At 30.2% G+C, this 27,671-nt stretch overlaps 1 protein-coding gene across 1 annotated transcript in view; it reads right to left on the reverse strand.

The window, feature by feature from the left end:
* Window positions 1–27,671, reverse strand: part of LOC129231732 (SCY1-like protein 2) — a 347,631-nt gene that overhangs the window by 33,015 nt on the left and 286,945 nt on the right. The window contains exons 8-10 of the mRNA XM_054866094.1: window positions 25,338–25,514; window positions 16,935–17,057; window positions 15,313–15,426 (exon numbers count right to left, since the gene is read on the reverse strand). Of these exons, the coding sequence (XP_054722069.1) occupies window positions 15,313–15,426; window positions 16,935–17,057; window positions 25,338–25,514 (414 nt within the window). The remainder of the gene's footprint in view (window positions 1–15,312; window positions 15,427–16,934; window positions 17,058–25,337; window positions 25,515–27,671) is intronic.

Genomic DNA, 27,671 nt, shown 5'->3' on the forward strand with positions numbered 1-27,671 from the left:
ATTTTGAAAATATGGGACAGAGGAGAATTGCAAAAAATAAAATGAAATAAAGTAAAAAATAAAAAAAAAAAAGAAATGAAATCTTAAGCTTCGGTTTTCATTCATTAAAACGACGTTATCCCTCATTGTTTGATCAATTTTTCTTACTTCCTCTCTGAAAGAGCATAATTCATATTATTTTGGAGGTTCATGCAAGATATTATGAAGATAGTCCATTTTCAAACAGTATGAATTTTCTTATTTAGCTGTTAAAATTTTCATAAAAAGTAATACATATCAGTTACTTAGCCATTCAGGATCCAATGTGTAGTGTGAAATATTTTCTATAGTCCATATTCAAAACGTTTTCTGCCGTACATCAATTGAAAAATAAAGACGTGAGTGCGATTTGATCTTACCAAAATGAACGTTTATATGCTTAACCAGTCTTTTACTCAGTGGCATACATACATGATTTTCTTTCTGTGTAAATACGTGGGTGCGATGCAGCTGAGCGACAAATGAGTTTTTGATGTTGCATTAAATATATAATAAAATTTACAGAAATATTTCGTGTAGAAAATATTCATGGGCTTACCTCCTGGGAGTATTCAAGTAAAATTAAAGACGAGAAAATTAAAAACTTTGTAAATTAAAGTATATTAATAAAATATCTTTTTGGAAATTATATATATTTTCATTAGATAATAAAGATAATATTATTAGAGAGGAAAATAACCTAAAATACTTATATTAACATTTGATTGAAGAAGCTACATTTTCAGTATGTTTAACGGTGAGAGATTTTCTAACATAAATCGAATAATTAACGGAATAAATATTTAAACACAGCAGAAAATGCAAAAAGATTTATTTTTTGAATGTTGAAGGAAGCATGACAAAATAAATAAATTAGGTGGTTTTTTGAAAAAAAAATACTTAAATGCCGCAAGCTGAATTAAATGTAACATAAACTTCTCAGTTCTCGTGATTTTTAAAATTAAAATTGCTTAACATACTATTATTCTTAAAATATATCAAATCTTCGTTACTAGTAGCAAATTAAGTGTGCATAGCTCGTATAATCGAGACCATTCGACCGATTAAGTTGAAATTCAGAAAAAAAAAGTATTTAGAACATGATGAAAGTCAGCACAATTAAGCAATTTTTTTTTTCATTTTGATTATGAGAAAATTTACCCCGTTAATGTTTTATATCTCCTAAAAACACTACTGTATTACTTTTAATAGCATTTTAAAGTTCGTAAAAATTACAGAAGAATTTTCTCATAATCAAAATGAAAAAAAAAATGTTTAATTGTGCTGATTTTCATCACGTTCTAAATAGATTTTTTTTCTTCTGAATTTCAACTTCATCGGTCGAATGGTCTCGATAACACGAGATTTGCACACTTAATTTGCTACTGGTACCGAAGATTTGATGTATTTACAGAAGAGAAAATATAATCAAACTTAGACAACAATTGAATTCCTGGAAAAATTTAATGTGGCGAAACAAAATGCAAGGCTCATCTATGTTCGAACTTTGCCGTAGTCTATTAAGGATGTTCAAAATAATAATAATAATGGCAATGATAATAATAATGAAAACGCTATTTATTATGAAATATTTTTGCAATAAGGCTGCTTTTATTATCAGTTGTAATGAAACTGTGTATATATTTAATAATAGTGTAATGAATCATAAATTTCCAAACGAGTCAAAAGTTGAGAAGAGTATAGTTTTTGTATATGGTGAATTCCAGGAAAAAGGAGACATGACACTTGAATTTTAAAAATTAATATTCCGTCACTTCCCATATAACATTCTCTTCAGAAATAAATGGATTTCTTGAATCTTAGTCTGTTTTTCCCCCCTAGTTTGCTGACTTTCATAAAATCAAGTTTTCTCTTTGTGTTTCTACAGAGCAAAAAATTTCTTTTTTCTTACATATTGTAATTTCAGTACACTTGCTATCAGAGTATAATATTTAGGTTAACTTTTATCTCTTTTGAATGTCTGGTTAATTTTTTTGTTAAGTAACTTAAAATTTCTTTATTTTTCAACCATGAAATAATAGGCTCATTTCTAAGATGACAATTTGAAGTCCATCCGTTACTAAAATACTACATGTCAGTTAGTTCACCAAGAACCTATTGGGTATAGAAACTGTTTTTTTTATGCAAAGCAGAATTATGTCCCGTGTCAATGAGGCATAGTTATAATTTTAATAGATATTTAACTTATATGGTTTTTAATGGTAACGGAAGGACAAAAAATACGGTAACGGAAGGACATTTATCTATAAGTTGATACAGAGTAAAATTTTAGAATGCTAATAGAAAGCAAACTATTGTTCAAAGTTAGTAATCATATTTCAAACATATATAAGTAATATTTGTGCAAAAACTATGTGTGTTTTAATTAAAAACTTTTTTTTTATTTTTTAAAAAATAATTTGTGATTTTATTTCTTCTATTGTATGTGATAAAAATCATGAAAACTACACTTAAAAGTTCCTGAGCATGTGAAAATCATTTTGGTATGACATGTTTGTGATATGACAAGCCAATTTAAGCAGAAACAATTGCTTAAAAAATTAATATCTATATTGGAACAATACAATATTGAAACTGCTTTCAGATTTGTTGCCACAAGTCACAGGAAAGGACCGTTAAAAGCATTGGTTCAACAGTTAAACTTACTGCAAAGAGATCAGTAAATTCAAAGACCGATTTTCAAAAAGATGGAGTCATATCCATTCTTATCCTGACACACAAAATATGCACTATTTGAACCTTGTAACTAGTTATGCTATTGAATAAAGTGAGTATTTCAACAAATCGAAGGAGATTTCACTTCAAAGTCAACAAATTGACAGTTATAAAATATAAATGATAGTAAAAATAAGATACAGCTGAATCAAAAACACAAAATCATGAGAATAAGCCAAAGGATTCATTAGATTTGGAAAAGTTTTGTTAGTAGAATGGAAGGGAAATAAATTAAAAAAGGGCAATGTTGAACATTTACTTCATATAGAAGATGAAGGAGTAGAAATATCTTGTTTGAGAATGCATAATAATGTGGGATTAATCTTCGTATTCCCTTACAAAGAAAGATAAATGTTCTGTGGATTCTGATAAAACTACTGAGTATTTAAAGAATTCAGAATTGTAACAGATGGCTTATTCATTAGACATCATTGTGTCAGACTGCTGTATTAGCTGAATAAATGTTTTTTAGTTGAAATTTGAAAAGTTTACTTTCTTTGGACTTCTTGTCCTTCCGTTACTGTCCTTCCGTAACCCTTAACAAATGCATAATTTATATGCTTAAAATAATTAATTTTAAAATTAGAGGTGAAATTGTAGTGATTGAACATTCCCATATGTGCTATAATTTTTATAGAATTTCCCCTTCTATAGTTTGGCTGAACTTTTGGGGAGAACATGATTGCGGGAAAATCATGTCGCAAAAATGTCCTTCGTTGCCGCTTTTTAGGGGTCTAAGGACCTTTAAACTTCAAAATATTCGATTTTCTGGAAAAAATATGTGTTATGCACAGTTTAATTCTGAACAATTTGATACCTTATTTATTACTATACGCCAAAAACTTTTCGAGTTATCGTAAAAATGCCTAAACTTTCCCCATAGAGATTTATGTTAACAGTAGCTGTTTAAGCCTCTTTTTCTCAGGTGGAGGTTTCTTCGGTTTTCTCGTTTTGCGCGCATGATATATCAGAAAGTTTCTTATATATGTCCGTAAAACTTTTAATGTATGTTTATCTGGTTTATATTTATGACTTGAACCTAAATTTATTTATTTTTTTTAAATTATTTATTTATTTTTTTAAAATTTGGTAAGTTAATATCGAAAATTTCCAAAATTTTGGGTAAAAAATATTTATTTTTAAATATTAACTTTAATTTTTTAGTTGAAATTTAGGTTCAGATCGTTAAGATGTATCAGACAAATATGCATGAAAAGTTTTACGGAAATATATAAGAAACTTTCTGAAATATCATGCGCGCAAAACGAGAAAACCGAAGAAAGCGGCACCTGAGAAAAAGAGGCTTAAACAGCTGCTGTTAACATAAATCTCTGGGGAAAGTTTACGCATTTTTACGATAACTCGAAAAGTTTTTGGCGTATGGTAATAAATAAGGTATCAAATTCTTCAGAACAAAATTATGCATAACATATATTTTTTCCAGAAAATCGAAAATTCTGAAGATTAAAGGTCCTTAGACCCCTTAAATTTCATTTAAAAAAAAGTTACTGGCGAAAAATTCCTACTATGATGTGTATAAAAGTCCATGCATCAGTTTTCGAAAAAATATATATTTTGGTTATGCTTACAGACAGAAATACATCGTTTTTTTTTTGTTCAAACTGTTCTTCCGTTACCGCTGGAATTCACCGCATACGGTCTCGGAAAAATAAAACCTACGATAGGTTTACAAAAACTTTCAGTTAGAAATTGCGGTGTGTTGATACAAATTTAAGCTAATAATATTTTGAGATACAAATAAATCGAGAGGAGTTTACAAAAATTAAGACAGGCTATCAGACGTGACACAAAATACTTTATAAATAAAAGAAAGCGTATCGTATTTTTGCATAAAAACAATGTCTGTCATAGTAAAATAATTACTTTATCTATTAATCGGATTTTCAGTGGATTTTGAAAATCTTCAACGTAAACCAATAATGGCTGTTATTATACACGGTCCACGAAACGTCTCTTTGAAACATATAATTTTAGTATTGAGGTCTTATCAGCGGTTGTTTGTTTTCGGGTGTATTTGTTCTTAATAAAATACTTAATTTCTGAATCAGGAATAATGAAGTTTCTCCAAATTATGAGAGGATAAGGAAATTTTGCTAAACGAAAATTTAATAATGCTCTGTTTCCTAATTAGCTTTTTCTGATTTACTATTCAGCGGGAAAGAATTTTTTCCTTTTTTTTTTTGCTTCTTCGCTGCTTAGAAGTTTTTACTGATAACTCCACAGTATATTCTTTCTTAAATATGTTGCCAAAGCGTAACGGTAAAGAAGTACGTGTACTTGAATTTTAAAAATTAAACAAAAAACATGAGAATATATTAAAAAAAATTAAAAAAACGTGCACCATAAAAAGCACATATAAGGAGAGGGGTTAGACGTTTGATAAATATGTATGAAAATATGGAATTATTTCTAAAGCTTTATATAGAAATTCATGCATGTTTTTTTTAATCAAATACTTTTGCAACTTGATATTTAAAAACATTGTGGGTAGCTGCAATGAAATATTAGTTTCTAGCAAGCATAATCAATTGTCTTCTTCGTGATTTTGATTTTTATTGAACCGGACTAATTTTTCTATAAATATTTCTAGTCTTTGTGATGTAAGCTGAACAATATCACATTTAAAACTTTAGCAAAAAAAAAAAAAAAAAAAAAATTCTCACGTAGAAAATCTTAAATTATGATAGCAAGGACGTAACTGTAAATACGCCGAACATACGGTTCAAGTGTACAGCTCCTGCATAAATTGTACGCTAAATTATGTTAAGCAAACACCACTGTGGCTAAACTAGAATATAATTATGAAGCGTTAGATTGACCTTACTTTATTCAAATGACCCACATGTTTGACCCAGAGAAGACAGTAAACCAATTTTCTGTTCAAAAATGACGTAAAAAATTCTTTTGATAGTTTTTTTTTTAAATGCCTTTGAAACAATTCTATGTAATTTCGCAACAAAATAGTTTTTTCGTCGTAGTTCTAGCTTTTTTAAGGATTTATTTTGCTTTCTACCCATGTTACTCCGATTATCCGGATTTTCAATGTTATTGATAAACGAGCTTGTACTGTATATTTAAATAATCATTCCAGTATTTTAGTGTGGTGTCTCGAAATGGACGAGCCCAATGTAGTCCTTTTAAGGCATAATTTTATCTTTCTCAAATAATGTTTATATGATGAAATAGTTTTGTATGATCTTTAAACTGCATAAAAGCTGACAAAATTATATTTAGAGACATAGCACAGCAAACCGACTTCTGTGTAGGGCCGATAGTTTACGGATTAAATATAACTTCAAGCATATCTTGAAGCTTTATACCATGAATTATGTTTGCTGTTCTTAAACGCATGCACTCCTTTTACGCTTTTAATGTAATCTGACGTTTTGTGACGTCAAAGTAAGATTAGAGTTTAATTTAGTTGAAAAGTACCAATCTATTAGATTGCTATTTTCGCTATTTAGATAGCATTAAAGAGCTTGGTAAAAATAAAGATAATTGAAACAACGAATGCCTTGGTATAAAGTCGATTACTCGTTAAAAATATCTTTTATTTGTGATTAAAGTGGATTAAGAAAACTTCAATGCCCGTTAGGGGAAGTATATTACAGATCTCCAGCCGAAATAATTTGTATGTTGGTGATTGTTTGGAATTTAGAAATTGAGGCAATACTTTGGAGAGGTTTAAAAAAAATACTACCTTAAAGAGCACATTTCTTGTATATATTGATATAGGAATTAACTGTCAAATTTTTAAATGAAATAATTGAAGTTATTAACAAGCTCAAGTTGAAATAAATTCATATTTAACGCCAAGAGACTGCAACTTCGTGATGTTTTACCACGAGTAGTGATGTGATTGTTAACTTGATTCTTTAAAGCAATTGAAAAAAAAACACGTTAATTTTTCTTAAAGGTTTTTCTTAAAAAAATATAAGAAAAAAATTTGAGAGCTTTATTGCTTTTGAGTTTATAAAGACGATTAAGTTCCTAAGAATATGCTGTGATTTTTCCGTAGGACAAGTTCAAATTGAGTAAAACAAATAAATGCAAATTGCTTTTCTGAAAAGGTTTAGACAATTTGCGCGTAAGAAAAATTTTCACACTAATTGTGCTTCAAAATTAATGTGCACTAAATTTATTTCCAAAATATACTATAATCAACCTGAACTATTTTTCTTGCATGTGAGAACTAGGAGAAAAAATATTGTTTATAGAAACCTTACCTAAACTAACATGCATCAAAGTTATTCTTTTAAAGACATATTTTACTGGTTTATGCTTATCTACATTAAGTGTTTACATTATTTTGGGTTTTTTGCGTGTTTAAGCGGTAAACATGTTGCATAAGTTTCATCATAATGTATACAGTGAAATTTTGAACATAATTTAATTAAACAATTTTGAAAGAGGAACATATTTGGCTGCGTCTTAACATGATTAATTGTAATGAGAAATTCATGCTGTCATTAAATATTTACTAGCTTGAATAAACAAAAAAATCTTGCATTAGAAATAACCACACTTTTTTCCTTTTTAAATGTATGCCAGTTTTCGTTCAACTACTTTCACAACATTATGAGCACTTTTCACTAGTCCTTCTCATACGACCGTTTTTGTTACATTGAATACTTAAATTATCTTGTCAAATGTAATTACTTCTGTCATAATTTATACGCTGGAATCACCTGCGACCTCAGCTTATTATTTATTACAGAATCATCATGACAGAGTGATTAATGCTTATTATTAATATGCAAGGGAATATTTGAAGGCTTTAACTTGTTGTGAGATTCAGAAAAACATTTAAATTAGTTTCTCAATAAAGCTTAATGTTTAAACTAGTTAAGTGATGTAGCTGCGCTAACAACATTATCTTCAAACTTCGTGTGAATGCTTTTGATTATTGATTTAGAATTAAGTTTAATGCTCTTTCTTTCCACAAAACTCGTATGCATGGTAACGTATAAACAAAATAATCAAAAGTGACAAAATCATGAAAAATTCATAATTTTAAAGAAAATATTTCGAACTTTAAGTAATACCCTACAAATTAAGACTACGAAAATCAACCAATAAACACAACATCATAAATGTTTTTATTACATTATAGTGTTTCAGAATAAATCAGTTAATAGTAGTGTGCGTAAAACCTTGATTTTCTTCAATGCTGGTTTTTGTCGTTTCTGTTGACGTTGTGCGAAATGTTCAGTACATTTAGTCCACAAATTAAGATGTTTTAGCATTTTTAAAACTAACGATACAAACTGATAATATAATAAAAATAATTACAGCAAAAATAAAATCTATAGTTAAAAATCTTACTTCTAGAATAATCTTTAATTTATCCTCCCTCACAGTATTTTATGCTAAGCTTAAGCTTCATAATTAATGACTTAATTAACTTTAAGCAAAACTTGAAAGAAAAAAGATATTTAAACGGTTTATTATTGCTAGGCAATTTCAGAACTGAAATTTATCACCAAGCGACTAAAGAATTGTCTCTTTTCCCGATTGCTTTTTCATTATCTGTTATTTTAAAGTTTCCATAAAGCAAACACAGCTAAATTGCTGCAGTCCCAAGTGACGTTTCTTCTCACACAAAGGAAATGAGTTTAAGGGGAAAAAATCTAATTACGATCCTAATAGACATTCCTTATCGAAAATCTATGAGTAATTAGAATTGTAGAATTTTCCATTTCTCGTTTCAGCTCTGTACACCGTCAAGCCAATCTAAAGCTGTTTTAGGATTCATGAGTTTTCAATGACTTTACATTTATATATGAAAAATTGAGATACATATATGAACATGAATATTTTTTATGCATGCCACTTGTACGCTATGAAGTATTAGACCAGCCAATACTTGCTTATTGATTACTTTATGCCTCTTCTCCAATTTTTGTGAGACTGAGGGGTCTTTAGAGGGTCTTCTAACTTTTATATTTTATTAGGATCCTAATGAAAGTTCGTGAAGAAAGAAACAGATTTTTATACAATTTCTTAAACGTCATTTGCAGTGTTTTATATTTTCTTCAGGAATATAAAGTATTCTAAATGCATTCTTAAACGTTTTGTGTGTGTCCTTTACAACCGCTATTGATCGTTTTTCAGGAGATGCGAGGAAAAAAGCAAAATGAACGCAGGAAAAAATGATAATTGCGTGCTTTAGTCAAAACATAAAAAAGGAAGACAAAACATGGTTATGCATTAATAGTTGTACAAGTTATTTCTAAATAAAATAGGTAATACAGTGGTCATGCTGTGGTTCTGACTAGCACTTTAGAAAAATTGTTGACATACCGAATAAAAAAAGTATGGCCTGTGTAAACAGAGTTTTTTTTTTCTAAAACTAGCTTTTTATTTAATTGCGAACGTAGTTTGCTGTTTCTTAAGTGTTAATAATATTAGTTATTATCAAAATACAATGTATGAGACTTAATGCAAGATTTATGATATAGGGTAGAGAAAAATTGAAGCATGTTAAAATTGGAATTTTAGCAAGATGAAATGTGTTCTCATTTTAAAGAAACGTAAAAAAAGTGGCTTTAGTTCAGATGTATATTATTTCGGTTGGAATGATACAGTGTAAATATTCAACTTTCGTATATAAATTAAATATGATTTTCTAAAGTCTGATATTCGTAAAAATTAAGACTAACTGTCCTTTGTATACATGTAAAAAGGTTATGCTATTTTTAAATGTTATTTAAAAATGTCTCTTTGTTTCTTGTAAAAAATCATAATGATGTAGGGTAAAAGAAATTACACAGATTAAAAGTTCAAGTGAAATTTAAAATTCAAACTGAAATTAAAATCAAACTCAGTTTTTAACATTCCGTTCATTCAGTTTTACTAGTGAGATATATAACTTAACGATTTTGGATTCTAATGCTCTTCAATTTTCAATTGCAACCTAAACATTGTTGGCGCAGGTTTTAAAAAAAGTTTTTTTTCAATCATGTATATACGTAAATATACGTAACTAAGTAAAAATAACTGTTGCACAAAATGTTACATGGTTTCTATGTTAAGAAAAAAAAGTGATGAATTTAATAGGGAAAAAGAAAAAAATATTTTCAGTAAAGATTTTCAATTCTTTTAAGTCTTTATTTTCCTTTTTAAGTTCAAGTAAAATATAGTTCTTTCTATACACATAAAAGTTTAAATTCGTTCTTTGTTTTCAGTGTATGTCAGTATGCATGCACCCACTACACAGAAAGAAATATTAAGAACTTACCTTTAGTAAAAAAGTGAAAGGTTTAGTCATTATTAAGTAATAATACTATCGACTAAAACTATAGCACCAGACTTAAATAATGTATGCATAAAGTCTTACTTAAAAGTCCCCCGAGAGCAAGTTGTCCTAAATTAAACTACCCATTTTCGATTAAGCTACAGCAATTACTTTAATTAAAAATTTATGGAATTTTGGGAATGCGTCTAAAAAACAAATTCAATTTTTTGAATTTTTCAAAACCAAAAAAATTCGCAATAAACTTTTAATAGTGTTTAAATATTGTTTTTTCTTGAAATACATGGCATGAACTACTTGACTTTTCCGTTATCTGATTGAAAAATTATATAAATGCAATATTATGGTGACACTTGTCTACTGCCGTCTAAAATTGTAACATGACATCTTAAATGATGATGCCTTAATGCAAATATGGTATGATATCGGCAAGAGAGTTTAGGAAATCAAGACAAGGGGGAAAATCTAAATACATACCATATTAGTTTCGGTTACAAACTTTGCATGATGCGATATTTGAAGTGGTCAATATTGCCACTTGAAAAGCACTTTATTTTTCACCTTTGGATATGTCAAAGTTTTGCTTGAAAGAAAAATACTTTTATGACAACTGGTCACGCTTTTCCTTTGCGTTTTTTTCTTCTTGCTGTAGTCTTTTCAAAAATGTATAGTTTTTTTCGAGATAATTCGAACTAAAACAGCTTCTGTATATATTAATTTTTCTACATAACGACGAAAAACGTGCTGCATTTTAAAATAGTAAATTCAGTCTTCAACAAGTCAGAAATAGAAATCGTGTGTGGAGAGCTAAATAAATTTTTTTTAGACATGTACTGAAAATGTATTTGACTACTTACCAAAGTAACAGCTTCTTCAAATTACAGTTCTAAAAATATTACCAATTTTGAGTTTGGCAAGGGCTCATTAAAATGAACAAAAAGTTTTAACTTTTGAAGCGTTGCTGAGACGTTGTCTCTATAAAATATTAAGGGAAAAAATATTATGCGACGATGTTTATGTGATAATGGACTAAATTCATAATTTCTTTCATTTCGGTAACCATTTTAAAAAAATAACATTTATTACAACCGTGATTGAAGATTTTCGATTGTTAGCGTGAGTCTTTGTGTTGCTTCAATTCAATGATAACTAGTTTACTGAAATTTCGGGGTGTATGATAATTTTACTAATACAAACTGGAATTGAAAAATAAACATAAGGGGATATATGAGTCGATTATCCTAAAGCATGTGAACTGATGTGCTTGCATTGTACAAGGTTTTTTTTTTTTAAATCTATAACTATTACTCTTTAATCTCTAAGATGTATTGAAGAATTTTTTGTGCAGATTATTATTTTATGTATCTGAAAATACTATGACTTTATAAAGGTTTGTCATTATTTAAAAATTTTAATTCCAATTTTAATATTTTCCTAGACACAGTATTATCAAAAATGATGTAGGTGGCGCTAATATGAGAACTGAAAATTGCGTTTATGAAAGAAAGCCCAGTGTGTTGTGTAACTTTCTAACACTAGATCATCGATTAGGGTGAAAATAATTTGTTTAACCTATATGGGCACGAACCTCCGCATTTCAACTGCATTAGTGTGAGACTGTGACAGATATATAGACACAGACAGCGCTGCTAATTTCCCAAGATACAGCAGGCCTATACTACCAGGGGTTCTCAACATTTTAGGCTCTGTGCCCCCCTTTGAACACTGACGGGAGCTCACGCCCCCCCCCGCCCGTCAATACGAGGGCACAGTCAAAATTTGAAACTGAAGCTAGTTGGAATAGCTAAAGCAGGTTATTCAATAAAAATATTAATAGTTTCGTAAACAAATTTAATATTACTACGCATAACTTTGTTTTGTGCATAATCATATTAGAACATAGGAAATTGAAGAACTGAATGCAAATAAATTGGAAGCAGTCTAGGACCTAGATGAGGTTGCTTATCAACATCTAATAGTACTAAAATTTATAAAGCTGAAGAAAAACATGTAAAAGTTGTTTTTGTAACTATTGAAAATTATTTAGCCATGCTGGCAAAGAATTTTAAAAAGTATTTTCTTGCTGACGACAAACTAATATCAAGTTACGAGGGGGTTAGAGATCCATTTCATAAGTGTCCTGAAGGACTTTCCATTGATGAAGAAGAAAAATTCAGACTTTACGACAAGTGGCGAAATCAAAAGACAGTTTAATAATAAATCACTATTTGAATTTTAGTCAAGAGTAGAGGCTTCTTTTTCCGAACTAAAAACATGAGCATTTCCCATTCTATTACCATTTTCAACATTCTACCTTCGTGAAACTGTATTTTCTGCTGTGACTTCTTTAAAGACAAAATATAGATCTCGGCTAAATATAGAAACAGAACTGAGTAGCTATTTATAATATTAAGTCTTCCTTTAAACAAACTTTGTTCTTCAAGACAGGCCCAAGAAAGTCACTAATAATTATGAAATGTCTTTTTAATTTAGTATGTTTCTATTAAGTAAGTTTTGATTCAAAAGTTGTTAACTTCAATAAGATAATTATAAAATATGTTGAAATGCATTTTCTTTTCTATTTGTATGTCTGCTTTTCTTTCAGTCAGTAAATTCTTTTAAATAATATTTTCTCTCGGATATTTTTGCGCCCCCCTTTCGAGTGTGCTTGCGCCTCCCTAGCGGGCGCGACCCACAGGTTGAGAATCACTGTACTATACCAACTCTTGGTGCTGTAACACGCGGATGGTTGTGTCCACATGCTTCCTTAATCTTCTTTGCATGCTGATAAGAGATTTACTCTGATGAAAACTCATATTTGTTCAGTTTTTCTTTCATTGAAGCCATTCTTAATGTTTTAAATGTTTTATGATAGCGTCACCAACATAACTTTGTCTTGGGTACCAAAGAGAAAAAGTTTATGAGTTAAGGGTCAAATTGAAAGAAAAATTACGTCTAAATCCAAAGTAGTTTTTAAGAAATACATTTTCTTTATCAGGGCAAGATTTTTTAACTACACTGATATACCATATTTCCTTATTATTATTATTTTTTAACGTTTTTGTTTGGTGTTTAAAATTTTACCTTTTGCTTTTCTCAACATAGGTAAAATATCATGCAGTTTTGTGTTTTAATGTTCTGGATTATATAAGTTTTGTAAAGTGATAAAATTTCAATATATAAGGAAACACATATTTAAATGCATTGAATATATACATAAATCTATTCTCACGCAAAAACGTTTTCTTTATTTAATCGCAATAATCAAGGCTAAACAACGGTAACTATGTAAACCCTTTTCTGAAGGGCGACTGCTTCAAATTAATCTGAGCTGAATAATGGTTGGATATGTCTCATTTACGTTTTATCCAAGCGAAACTATAGCTTTACGACGCGTGCTGAATTTTTCCGTGCCTATGTATATGATCGTAATTTAAAAAGTTCTGCCAGGGATTTCCAAGTACTACTCGGAAAAATTGTCTTTTACTTTGAGTTTTTGTTTTTGCGCCACTGAGCAAAAGCTCTGAAACAGAAGTCAAGGGCCATTTCAAACTGCTTTCAGAGAGATATGGTGTGAAATAAATTTTATTCTGTGAAGTATTTTTGCATTTTCTGGAAATTTTACGGAAATGAACTTAATGAAACTACTTTCTCCGAAATGTTAGCATGGAAATAGTTATAGCTTTAATAAAAATTTTTAATCTGTAAAAGAAAATTAAATGGTTGGTAAAATGTTATAAAGCGTATTTTGCGTGTAAAGATTTTTTAATTAGTTAAGTCTTTCTCTGCATGTTCGGTGCTTTCGAAAGTGATTGAAATGATTATCATAGTATTTAGTTTTTGATTTTTAGGCAGGGTCAGCAATTACAAAGATTACGTCTATTCAATAGTATTGCATATAGTTAAAATTTTATCCCGTAGATGGTTTTGTTCTGATTTAAAACATCTAACTTAAGGAGAAAACTTCCAAAGTTTATTATCATCTTCAACTATAAATCTTTCTTTTTTTGTTAAATTTGAAAACATGATTTTTTTCAGGTAACCCTGTTTTCTCATTCTTTTATCTAATCAGGTACCCATTAAATAATTAAAAGCGAAAATGTTGTTATTTTTTGTTATTTTCTTTATCTTCATTTTACAAATTTGTGCTTCTACTTACGTTGTTTGGTTTGACTTTACTATCTTACCCATTTTTGTTCAAAATTAAACGAACTTAGCATGAATAAATAAATGAGTGTTTGTAAAAAAATTGTAAAGTTTTGTTTTATATCGAAACATAATATTGCAGAGATTATTAAGCAGTATTTAATAAATTGCAGCTGTCACCAAAAGGTGTGTTCTGAATGCGGAACTCTCTCTCTCTCTCTCTCTCTCTCAAAAAAAAAAAAAAAAAATAAAATACTTTATGCGAAAATGTCTGAAATTAATAAAATAACTGTCGTCAATGTTATTTCAGGGCTTGGATGTATCACCCTCAACTATTTGAAAATTTATTGGCATAAGATGACTTTTTGTTCTGTAGATTGATCGTAGGAATATTGTTAAAAACAGCTTGCTATTACTGAGCGCAGAAGATACGACTTCGGTTGTCGATCGAGATATTTTCTTTTTACATTCTTTCAATTTCCAAGATTACTTATTGAGTATTGGTTTTAGTAATTGTTTGGGCATGATAATATCGATTTGTTATATGTTTTTATAGCTCGGATTATTTATAACTTTTTGACTTGACCATCGAAAACCTTTTCAAAAATTTCGGAAAATGTTAGTGTAAATAAGAAAACTTCTCACTTAAGACAGTAATCGAAGAGCTTATAATGTATATCAGGTTTCTAATTGGTGCACGAAACAAGAAACTTGGAATGATTGAATATTTTAAAAATTAATAATAGAAAGTATTCTTCGAATTATGCTATGTTTTTTTCTCAAATTAGATTCACGCTAAATCAACATAATTTCAAGTTTTCCGTAATATTCTATAATTTTGCATTACTATACGAACTATTTTTAACATTGCTTTAGAGGGGAATCAAAACTTTTTTTTTAAGCTGACATTTCTTACCTTCTATAAATAAGTTATTTATCATCATTCTATGCTAAGGGTTTAGTTGTAATTGCATTTTGCGTACTATTTCTACATTATTTTACATAATATGTTATTAAATTTCTACTATTAAAGTTATGTAGAACTCTTATTTCAATTGTAATAAAATAAAAAGCATTCAATCTTAGAAAAGTAACAAACAGTAACTTTCAACTTAAAGTTGCGTTCAAAATCATACCTTGACTCCTGAGTTGTTATCGAAAACTTGCTTTGTTCTAGGTAAAACCATCTTTCTGACAGCTTGCTCTTCTAAAATATCCGATATTTGCGTTACAGCTTGTAAAGCAGCACACTAAAACAACAGAAAATGCTTTTTAATTTTTGGCTCAGAGAATAATTTTTAGAACTGCATCCATTGCTGTACTAAGTGTGTCCTAATACTTAGTGTTTACTAGTACTGTGGTAAATAAATAAAGTATCTCCCCCTCTAAACTCACTTTTTAGCTATATGATATGCCAGTTATGTTTTTATACACATTTTGTGGCAGAAAAGTACAAGTTATTGCCATAAAAGTTCGGCGACTTTAAAATATTTTATAGAATATCTTTAAAAAATGCTTGATTATTTATCCTACAACTTTAGGGGCGTAAATAACAGGTAATATAGAATAACTTCGATTTAACGACATCCGATTTAACGATTCCCTCAATTACATGATACATTTCACTAGTCCGGATTTGACAACCTATTGCTCCTCAATTTAACAATATCCTTAATTTAATGATAACTTTTTCCAGTCCCTTGACAATCGTTAAATCGAAGTTATGCTGTTCTTCATGTATTCAAACCGAGTTTCTGTCTCCAAAGCAAATAGGGAACGAGTGCTAATTAATGAGTAGATTAATGTTGTACAAAAACATTTGACTTTATCGAAGTTTACTTTTAACTCTTCCACTGCTGAGATATCTTTACGTTGACAAACTATCCTTGCTGAAATAAAGGCTAAATTAATTCTAGGTTAGCAAACCGCCCTTGCTGAGATATTCCTGCAGCCGTAAACATTTATTTATAATATTAATGGCATGAAAACGTTTTGTCTTATTTTTTCTTTCTTAGGTTTATTCTGCCGTGTGCAGGTAAACGGCAGTATCTGCAGAAGTGAGTTTTCGAGATATTAGAAGAAATGTGTGTTGGATCAATACTAACAACAGGGAAATGTTGGAATTTGACGTTTTTTTCGCCATTTTTTTACAGCAGAAACTAAACAAGCAAGCTTGTAAAATAAAGCTAACGTACAATAGATGACAAAAATGCAAAAAATTAAAAATGAAAAATTTGCAGTTACTGCCCTTTACCTGCACACGGCAGTGATATTCCAAGATAGGGTAGAATATGAATTAATTCGAACCGCGTTCAGAAATTTTCGTATTTGCAGTTTCCTTAGTGTCTCTAATGCTACTTTTCGCCGTATCAGGGGGGCAGAAGCAGGTGAGTTACTGCAACCAAAACGCGCCGTCTATGAGCAGCCGTAGCAACGAAAGGGATAAATCATAGAAATAAAACTTTGATCAAGAGCAGAATTTATATTAAAATGACTACTACGTTCAAAATTCTGACAAGAGTGCCATATTTTTGAAACTAAGAAAAAACCAAAGTGCAGAAATTAGACTTAGCATTCTGTTTGATTGAGAGTAATTACACAATTTCATGTGCATGTTAGCACTTGAACAGTGTAAGCAAAAGTCATCTAAAAGTAAAAATTAAATTGGATAAGTTTAAACAAAGCAGTTATAATGCGTAAGAAAAATCCTTGATTGTCATTTAATTCCAGTAAGTTAAAAGACATTCAAAACAGTTACCTGAATCTGTGGTGTTGTGGACTCAAAAGCGCTGTATAGCATGGGCAGGACATCGGCCTTTATATCACTTTTAGGAGTTTTTTTCATTATTATATCCAGGTTTTCCAACAATGTCACAGTTGCCTGAAAAGAATAAAAAAAATTGCGGGATGAATCAAAAGCTTTTTGACGAAAAATAGTAAAAGTATAGACGAAGGAATAGGTTTTGCCCGAATTTCATCTAAGGATGCAAAAACGAAAGAAGAATGGTAGATTTCGGAAACAAGTAATAAAAATCTTGCATTAAACAAAATTTCACTCTATCCTAGATTTTAAATATTTTTAATTTGAGAGTAAAGCCTTTTGATATTATATACATGTAAAACATAAAAATGTTTTCAGAAATACGAAAACAAGGAATTTCTTTTCTTCCAAAAATAAATTTGCAAACATGGCCAGTAATACATATGAGAAGACTGAGGATAGCAAACTGTTACGCGTCTTTCTGAAGATTTCCTGAGCTGACTTTTTTTTTTTATAATAGCTTTCATTAACTTTTGTTGGTACACTAATGTGTGACCGCAGCTCTTAAAAATCATCTTGAAACAATAGATAGCACTGCGTTATAGGAAAACACGCTAATCCACGTTCATATAATTAATTTCAAGGCACATTGAGAAAATTCAACAAGGATTAAAAGCATTAAATCTTAGCAATACCATTAATTTCATTAAAAAAACTTCTTGGTTCTCTGGCGATCAGTATAAACTTTAAACAATTATAAAACATAAACAACAATCGAAAGAGTTGTCATTCGTTTCACAAGAAGCACCTTTGACCAATTATGGTCCAAACCTTAATCAACCTTACACGTCGTTTATGACTTCAAAAGGGAGGGCAATAAATTATTTTGTTATAATTTTCAAATAGAGACGAAACGTATGTTGGACGAAAATTTTGAGTGTAAGTTGTGCTTCAAAATAAGATCTAATGGATCATGCAAGTGTAACGATCGCTTGTAGCAAACCAGCTAGTGACGTCATTCAGCGAGTTTTAATAAAGTTGACTTTTGTATTCTGAAAACTTATACCAACTACTTTAAACCCTTGAAAATGTTGTTGTTGTTAGTAATACCCATTAGATGTGGAGGGCTCCTTTCTCTAGTCGAAGTAGGAACTAAGGCATAACGGAGAGGCCAACCAGAATCTGAGGCGTTTTGGTTCGATAAATTGCAGCACCACACAGCAGCACCGCAATTTAGATTTAGTTCCGCGTTGATGCAGGAAGTCTCTTGGAGCTTTGGACCCATGGTAACTGCTAGCGACTGACCTAGGGACTTCTGGAACTACGGATTTAATGAGTGCGTACTCGTTGGATATTTGATAGCGTCGAGCTCCGAACTCGAAAAACTTCGATATACTTAGCTCAACCCCTCTCCACTATTCTAAACCAAGCCTAAAACCTTAAAAAACAGCTATAAAATGGTGAAGTAAAAAAAAAACTTTTTCCCACTTATACACAATTGCAATGTCTTTTAGCAATGACTATCAGAACCAAATCTACGTGTTTAAATCACAGCCGTAAAAGATTCGTTTCATAATAAGGACTACTTATAACTTACATTGAATTGTTAAAAACTGATGAAAAACCTTATAAAAGTCAAAGGACTGAGGTCCGCAAGGGAAGAGGCTTTGAACAAAACAATATTTGCACGAAGTGGATTATTCTCCCAAAAGTTATTAGGGTTAAACAAAAAAATTACACCTTACTATTAAACAAAATTTTTATAAGTTATTAGATATCATCTAAATATCCTCATTGCGCACTGACTGAAAGATCAACTGATAAATATTAAAATCAATTGACAATCCGACTGACAACCTAATTTTAAAGTCAAAATTTTATTTCTTAATTCATTTATTCAATTTTTCCGTTAGACTTTTTCTTACTTTTAGCAATATTTTTCTGGTATATTAATACTTCTTTCATACCTTATTTTTATCAATAGTTATTTTGTTATTTTCCTTTTTTATCTTTTAAAAGAAAATTCTGCTAAAAATGGATAAACAAATAGACACTACATAATATCCCCCGCTTGACGCTGCAGTTGTCCTTTTATGTCACATTTTCTTGGGTTTTTTTTTTTTTTTTTTTTGCGCAGAGATATTTCCAAGGCGGTTCTCTCTTTTATGGGAACTAAGAGTCCCCAAAGCAATAAGAATGCTTGCTCGTCGTGTGGTCGTTTTGGTTTTGTTGCTTTTGTTCGATGGTTGAAGACGATGCTGTTTTTAGAGCATCATAAACTGTTTTCATTCTTAGCTTTATCATAGGACGTTTTTATAGGACAAAAAACTACGTGCGAAATCGAAAGTGTTGTTTTTCAATTTGTTCACTTTTTAAAGTCACTAGTGAAAGTAACGCGTGCAATCATTGCAGTTTTTGGTGGTGATGATTTGCTAATGTATTTGATATTGCTGTATATAATGGTATTTAAAGAAATATATAATTAATTCCATAAATACTGAGTTTGTTACGTTATTTTTGTTTATAAAGTAATATACTTGCACATGTTATGGCAATTTTTTTTTATGAATTTTACGTAGTAAAGAAAACGGAACAGTATTGACATTAATACTTATGCTGCCATAGTTACATTATGAGTTGGTAATAATTTGCAGTATGAAACATAATTTAACATTCTTTGCTTTATCATAGGACGTTCTATGAGACAAAAACTACGAACGTATTTTTCAATTTGTTCTCTTTTTTAAAATACTTGTGAAATAAATGTGTTCACTAATTGCAGTTTCTGTTGATGGTCATTTATTTATAATTTTAAGACTGATGTAGAACAAGCAGATAATTATATTTAAAGTAATATACTAGATCCGGCACATTAAACTCTCGTATTTGGAAAGGGCGCTGTGTGACTTGTGGTTGTGAAACAGTGATAGAAGAGGTATCAATAAATAGCAATATACGTGCCATTTTCAGTAGCAACAATAGCTATGTGAGTCGAGTATCTTCATGCTTTGTGCAGCAGCATATTCGTATTAGTGCTTTTTTGATCACTACTCAGCAAGTATTGCACGTCCAGTTCCAATCTGGCCGATATAATCCTGTTCCAGATTTAAAAAAATCATGTTTTGGTATCAAACTTTAGAGCCATGGGTACTGCATTGAAAACAGGAAAGTCTGGCCTACCTCAGACCGTTACAACGCCGAAAAATGTCGCGAACGTTAAAGCGCGATCTACAAAATATTACCACTTAAGTATGCAGCTGCCAGGTGATTTTCTGGTAGTAACATAAGAAAAATCCTGCATGATGAAATTTACAACGTAACTGTATTTTCTAGCCGATTCAGTCATGTTGGAACCGAATGTGAAATTCTTGCTGAGTAAAAAATCACCATTACAAATAGATTTCTCCATAACCCATGACGATGTTCACCACTTCATACCATTGCTACTAAAAATGCATCCGCATCAGTAAACTTTTTGAGTTTTTATGCACACTTGTAGGCACTTTTCTACATTAGAACATTTTTTAAAGGGAATTTATCAATCTGGATTCATTTTTAAAATGTACTTATGCACAAATTTAGCAAATTTCATTAAAGTAGAAAAGGCAAACTCTTATCGCAAAGATGAAGAAACATAATAAATAATGCAGAAATTATTTAGGCAATAAAATAATTTTTACAAACATCTGATGCATTTCGTTGGTAGATACTACGATATGGAGGTTTTGAAAACAATACACTAGTATTAATAAATATCAATATTACTTTTATATTTAAAAAAATATAGAAGATGTTTATGCACAAAACATTGACTTTTGCCCCAAACTGATGAAATTTCGTTTTAAGCGCTGCTTTGCGTTTTATTCCTAATTGGCAAGAGCATAAGCATTGTAAACTCGAATACAATAGAGAAATTTCCTCTTTAACGTATGCAATAAAATTTCTGTTCTTTCTATCTTTTTCGCATAGGAGAAAACATAAAATAGATAGCCTAATACTTTCACTCAAAGCGTGGCAGCTTATTATGCTTTCAATAAGCCACTAGCTAATTTTATATGAACAGGAAATGAAAAAGATACAAGGGGTACGATTGAGATGAGTATGGTGTTGCTTTTATCCTAAAAAAAGTATTCTGATGTAAAGTGAGTTGCGGTAAATCAATTGATGAAGTAAAGGGGAATGAATATCTTTGCATCATTTTGTGGAAATAGGAAAATGAAATGAAAATTGCTGTTATTTTATTTTTAGGAAGCAAATCAATGCTTGGAAAATTCTAAATTTCACCTATATTTTTAAACAAATTTTCGTCGCGAAAGAACAGAACTCTTATTAATCTCTCAAAATGGACGTAGAATATATATATATATATATATATAAAGAAACACTATCATATAATGTATTTATAATCTGGACAAGTCAACCAAAATGAACTTCACTAATCAGTTCAATAGGCGCCATAGGCTGCTCTATGATACCGGTAGACAACACATTTGATAGCAATATAAGGATTGAACAAGAAAGAAAAATTCTTTTAAAAGAACGAAAAAATGAAAATAAAGAAAATAGACTTAATACTTTTCCCTCAATTACCATTCGCCTATGCAGCATTAGTAAGGTGAAAAACATACAAAGAAACACTATCATATACTGTATTTATAATCTGGACAAGTCAACCAAAATAGATATAGTCAACCAAATTTAGGCAATTTCGCCAGCAGCACTCACGAAACATCTCATGGTTTTTCCCTACCCTTGGGTATCCCAGGGCATTTTGGGATTTTTTCATTTTTTCGTTCTTTTAAAAGACTTTTTCTCTCTTGTTCAATCCTTATATTGATATCAAATATATATATATATATATATATATATATATATATATATATATATATATATATCCACATTAAAACATGCCATATTAAAATCGTAAATTATTGCATCTTCACTTGACCCAAATACCTGAGAAAATTGTAAAAGACGCAATAAAAATTGTCAACAAATGGAAAATTAGTTGAAAGGGAAATTTGTAAAACTTGATCATTAGAATCGAAGAGATCTTCTATATTTGGAATTTTCGGATATTTCAATGGTCTAGAATGCACTATTTTAAAAGATATTATGGGTAGATGTGAGGATTTGTTAAAATGCATTCAGAACTGATTGAAGTTTTTTGACAAACAGAAAAAATGGTTTTAGCTTTGCCCTTACTAATACATATAACAAGACGAGGGACTGACTCACTGTTAAGTAGTTATAATATGACGATTTACAGATCTTGTTGAAGCAATCAGTTATATTAAATAAATATAGTTTCAAACATATTTCTAATAATAATAATTTGCGTACTAACGTAGAATCGCAAGAACTCGTCACTCTATAACCAAGCCGAATCCAGAAAACTCGGTCCCATTCTGGCAGGACGAAAAAATCCCGCACGAAAACCTCTTGCATGCGTTTTCCATATATATATATATATAACCAGCATTTACGCAAACTAACTCGGATCTTTTTCGGTCTCCATAGGCCAAATTTTTGGGATTCATCTGTATCTAATTTTGAGTACTAAAAGTACTAAATTTTTCGATTTCTTTCATTAAAATGGAAAAATTATTCTAATCAAATAATTTACAGACAAATACTATAAAATGAAAAAAAAATCTGACAAAATTTAAATTCTATTCTAAGAAGATAATGCATCAACTAAAATATTTAACATAAAAAATCTGAAAACAGGGTTAAAGACATTGGTTCAGAAATAAAATTGTTTTCTTAGGCACTTATGGAAAGTAAAGTTAGAATAATGATAATCAGCACAATAATTACAATAAACAATGATTCGATCATAATAGGATCAGATTTAAGGATTTAAATTAACTGAAAAAATCAACAGAAATTAAAAGAAATGTACAAATCTGCTAATGAAAAAAAAAAAAAAAAAACTGCGTAGCTACATAATTGCATATTTTTTATCAAATAAAATTCGAGGAATAAAGATACCTACAAACTGTTGCGAGGCACATAAAAGTGAGCTTACTTAAAAAATATATGAACTACATTGTTTTTGGAATTGCTTTAGGATAAATGCTTTGGGTTCTGAAAGCTCGGTCTAAATTGAAATTCCTTAGAAAAAAAAGCAATTCATTAGTAAAACGACCGAAAAGGATAAGCAAAAATGATATTTAGTTAGAATGAATATACAGTAGCTCCCAAAAGTGTTCGTACACTATGAAATATTTTAGTAAAACCAAAATAACTCAAAACTGAATTCGAATATGAAGTCCAATAGTTTTTCACATCATTCCTGTGTCATTCTAAATACAACCCATTGGTTTTCTCAAAATATTGACGGATCTTCTTTTCGAAATGGATCAAAAAACGAAGAAACAAAGAAATAACGCGCCACAAAAGTCATCGTACATCGAATATTTTCGAATAAATTCATGATTAAAATTATTATATGCCGTTTTATTAATATTTTTGCATTGTGTTGATCCTTATAAGTCATTTGGCTTTATTTTTTTATTTATTTATTCCTTAATATTGTGCTTATTACTATAAAATCGCTGGTATTCGTAAAAAACCGCAAACACCATTCGAAATTTGATTTTTTTCACACCAGTAGCGGTAAATTGGTTTGAAATGTCTGTAAATTAGTTAATTTATTTGTTTGTATAGTAAAGTTCTTGATAAAATGCTTTAAAGAAAGGAATCGGACCAAAAACAAGGTAAGAAAAGGTCACCCGGCAAAGTTGAAAAAACGTGATCGGAGATTTAAAGTTAAAAAAAATTATAAAAAAATACACATTTGAGTGCTGTAAAAGTTTCTACAAAGTTAAAAGAAAAATTTTACGCTTCTTTTTCACCTAAATTTTTTCGCCAAGTTCTCCGATTATCTGTATTAAATGGGGCCTCTTCCCGCAGAAATTTTCTTGGCCGTGCGTAAAACAGAAAGCTTACGCTTTTCGTAGCAAAATCAATGATAAATAAGCTCAAAACGTTTTGGAATTACGTCTTACTTACAGATAAAAATGAATTTAACATTTTTGGTTAAATTGTTGTATAATTGTAAGTAGAAGAAAAAATTAGGAACTTAATCTTAAGAACTTAGTTGGATCAGTTAATCAGAACGGTGGAGATGTTTTAGTGTGAGGGTGCATATCAGCATCAGGACTTGGTAGTTTGGAATCTTTTGATGAAATAATGAATCATGCTGTTCGTTAAATATTTTAAAAACCAATTTTGAACTCTAAGCCAAACATTTGGTTATTGGAAACAACTTTGTTTTTAACGATAAGAAGCACACGGTTTTCAACATTTGCGTCTAGTGCCTCGAAAATTGTCCTAAAGTTTTGAAAATACCCCCTCAATCTCCAGATTTGAACTTAATGTAACGTATTTAGAGATATCTGGGGGCTAGATTACGAAATTACGGCTTTAAAACGAAAATAGAGCTAGAAACAGTAAGACTCAAAGTGTGGTTGAACACTTACTCAGAAATTACGTAGAAAAAAGAAAGAAAAATAATGAAATTTATTCCCAGACGTTTAAAAGGTGCTATGAATACTGTATGATATTCTACTAATTAATAACTTAATAAAAAGTTAGATTATTCAATAATATATAGTCATTTTATAAAGTGTACGAATACTTTTGTGAGATAAAATTTCCGGCACTTTTTGGTTTTTGATTTTTTAAAAATTAAGTTTTAATATGTTTTAAAACTTTTCATGTAGTTTTGTTGAAAATTGATCATAGATCTTATAATTAAATATCTATTCCGAAATATTAATTCTAACCAATGGATTGGGGCCTATTTCGTTGAAAGTCGTAGGTGTACGAAGACTTTTGGGAGCCACTGTATAAATCAATTTATTACCCGATCTTTTAAAGGATATTTGAAATAGCTCAAACAAAGAAGGTTATAATTGCGATTACACGTTAAACGTTCTGCCACCCCTTCCCCCCTGAAAAAAAAAATCAAGCTAGAATGACTTTTTATCGATAAATTAAAATATAAATGCAATTACAATATTGAATGACCGAAATCACACATAAATAACACGTTATAAGGAAACATGTCTGACCTGGACTTTTTAGGCATAACTGACAAGTATGGGGCATTTTCAGTGATCGAACCATGTGAAAATGAAATGAAGACGAACGTTGTGAGCTCTTATATATTAGGAGCTTCTTCAAACACATTTTTACGAAGTAAATATTTCATACCGATATTAGTATCAAATGATCATGTTTGCATTTTATAATATCTTCTGCATCTCTTATTCAATAAACCTCGTAACCAAAAATTGATAAGCATTTACAAGTTTTAATCATATTTTAAATAACACTAAGAATAGTAATACTAGATTTTTTCTTTTTTTGAAATACAAATAAATGATTTACCTGTACTGATTTGGGCATGCTGAACACGGTTCTAAAAACTGGAAGTATTTCATTTTGATATTCTTCTGTAGTACTTTCTTCTATCATGAACAGTAAAGGCTGCAATGCAGCTGCTAAGACTTCTGGAGACTGCAATTCAGTCTTTAATGAGGGCAGAACATGCTGAAACCAAAGTTTCTAAAGAAAAAGAAAATTATTCGCTCAGCTTAGAATTAATGAAAAATATTCTCCAGAAAAATGAACGTTATACAAAGCGCATCATTAATTGCATAAAATCTGAACATAAGAAATTGTATGATTTTCAGAAATTATAACGAAACTTCAGTTTTTTACTTGCATATTATTTGCTGTAAATAAAAAGATTGCCGACTAAATTAGTTTAAAATCAATGGAGCAAAAACGTTTTAGATTTAAGTACTTTAAATTGAAATTTTGCTTTTACTATTGTGAAAATTTAATTAGTTAACACATGGTAAAAAAAGGCAAGGATCCGTAAAGAAATTTATGTTTGATGGTTAGACTGTAGATAATCGTCACTGAAATTTTTTGTGTAGCTACTGTATTAGAATATGACTTGTCATCAGGCGTTTACAGCTCTCTGTCTTTGATCTAGAATTTAAAATTAATCTTTTAAAACTTTTGATACATGTTTTAAATGCAGAACACAACTTTTTTTGGCAGATTAAAATTCATTCTATAAGCCAGAGATTGATAGTTGAGTTTACATGCATGCTAAAGTGTGTTTTTTTTAGAGGTATAGAACTTTAAGTTGGCAACACTGTTTGATATGTGTGCCATTTTGATAGCTGTCACTTGTTTTGCGTTCAGTTCGGTTTGCGACTTCATCATGAATAGACAACAAGGCGGTGCAACATGCCACACAGCGCGTGTCACAATTGATTTATTGAAAGAAACGGTCGGTGAACGAATAATTTCGCGTAATGGACCCGTGAATTGGCCTGCAAGATCATGCGATTTAACACCGCTGGACTACTTTTGTGGGGCTATGTGGAGTCTCTGGTCTGCACCGATAAGCCACAGACGATTGACGTCTTGGAAGGGAACATTCGCCACCTTATTACTGACATATGGCCTCTATTGCTGCACAAAGTGAGAAAATTGGACTTTCGAATTGGATTTTCTCCGAGCCAGCCGAGGTGGCCATATGCCAGAAGTCATATTTAAGTAAAAATGGCAAAGAATCATCTTTCGAATAAAGCAACATTCATGGCAATTAACAACATTTAACTGTGTTTTATTTGAGCCTAAAGTTCTGTACCTCTAAAAAAAAAAAAAACACTCTTTACTTATGCACACCTCTAACCAATCGTTAAAAAGGTTAAATAAATACCCAACTCAACCACTAGTGAACTCAGTGCTGCGTGTAATATATTTTTAATTATTTTCTAAGCATTAACTTTTCCTGTTGCAATCATTGAAAAAGGATAAAATGGAGGTACTGAAGATTTTCATTCATGAAACCAAGACCCGGAATCACGTGATGGATTTTAAAGCAAAACATCTGAAGTAATCAGGTTCATTTCGCTTGTTTCAAGGTAAACGTGGAGTCTTTGAGTCAGCTTTTGCTAAGCCAATGATTGGACTTGCTCCCTTCATTTTAATTCCTACTCTAATGTTGTAATTGATCATGAAAATTGATGTAATGTGAATTTTGCACTATATTTAGTGGAGCTTTAAGCACTGGGGAATAGTATAAAGTTTCGAACATACGTTTTGCAAGTTAATCCCCCCCCCAAAAAAAAAGGGAGTTAAATTACTGCACGTACCTAGAGAAAGTATATCAACTTCGCCGAACAACGCCATTTATGTTATTTAAAAAACTGAAAAAAAAAAAAAAAAAAAAACTCTCTCAAGCAAAATGTAAAAAGATTTATACTGCGTAGGTCAAGTCATCCAAAGTCAGCTAGGGGAGACCTGGGTACAGTGAGACTCGGGACACAGTGGGGAAAATATTTTCCTACTATGCAAATTCTTAAAAATCTGAAAACAATCAACAATTTATTTAACTTGTGTGACAACACTGTGGAAATAAGGCCGTGTAAATCGGGTAAGTTTTCGTTTTTGAATTTTAGTTGTAAGTAATTGTTCAATGTCGAATATCAATGCATTAACTTAAAGCTACAAGTTTCTCAATTATATTATGTCATAATTTTTTTCTAGAAATAAAAATGTTGAGTTTTAAATTTCATTTTGAAAATACTGCTTTTGGAGGTACAGTAGGACATATCGATTGGGGTACAGTAGGACAGCGTTTCACTGTTTCCTCGTCAACATAATTCACTGTAAAGTTAATATGTTTTAAGAAAATATAAT

Source organism: Uloborus diversus, chromosome 10, assembly GCF_026930045.1.
Source record: "Uloborus diversus isolate 005 chromosome 10, Udiv.v.3.1, whole genome shotgun sequence".
NCBI classification, from domain to species: domain Eukaryota; kingdom Metazoa; phylum Arthropoda; class Arachnida; order Araneae; family Uloboridae; genus Uloborus; species Uloborus diversus.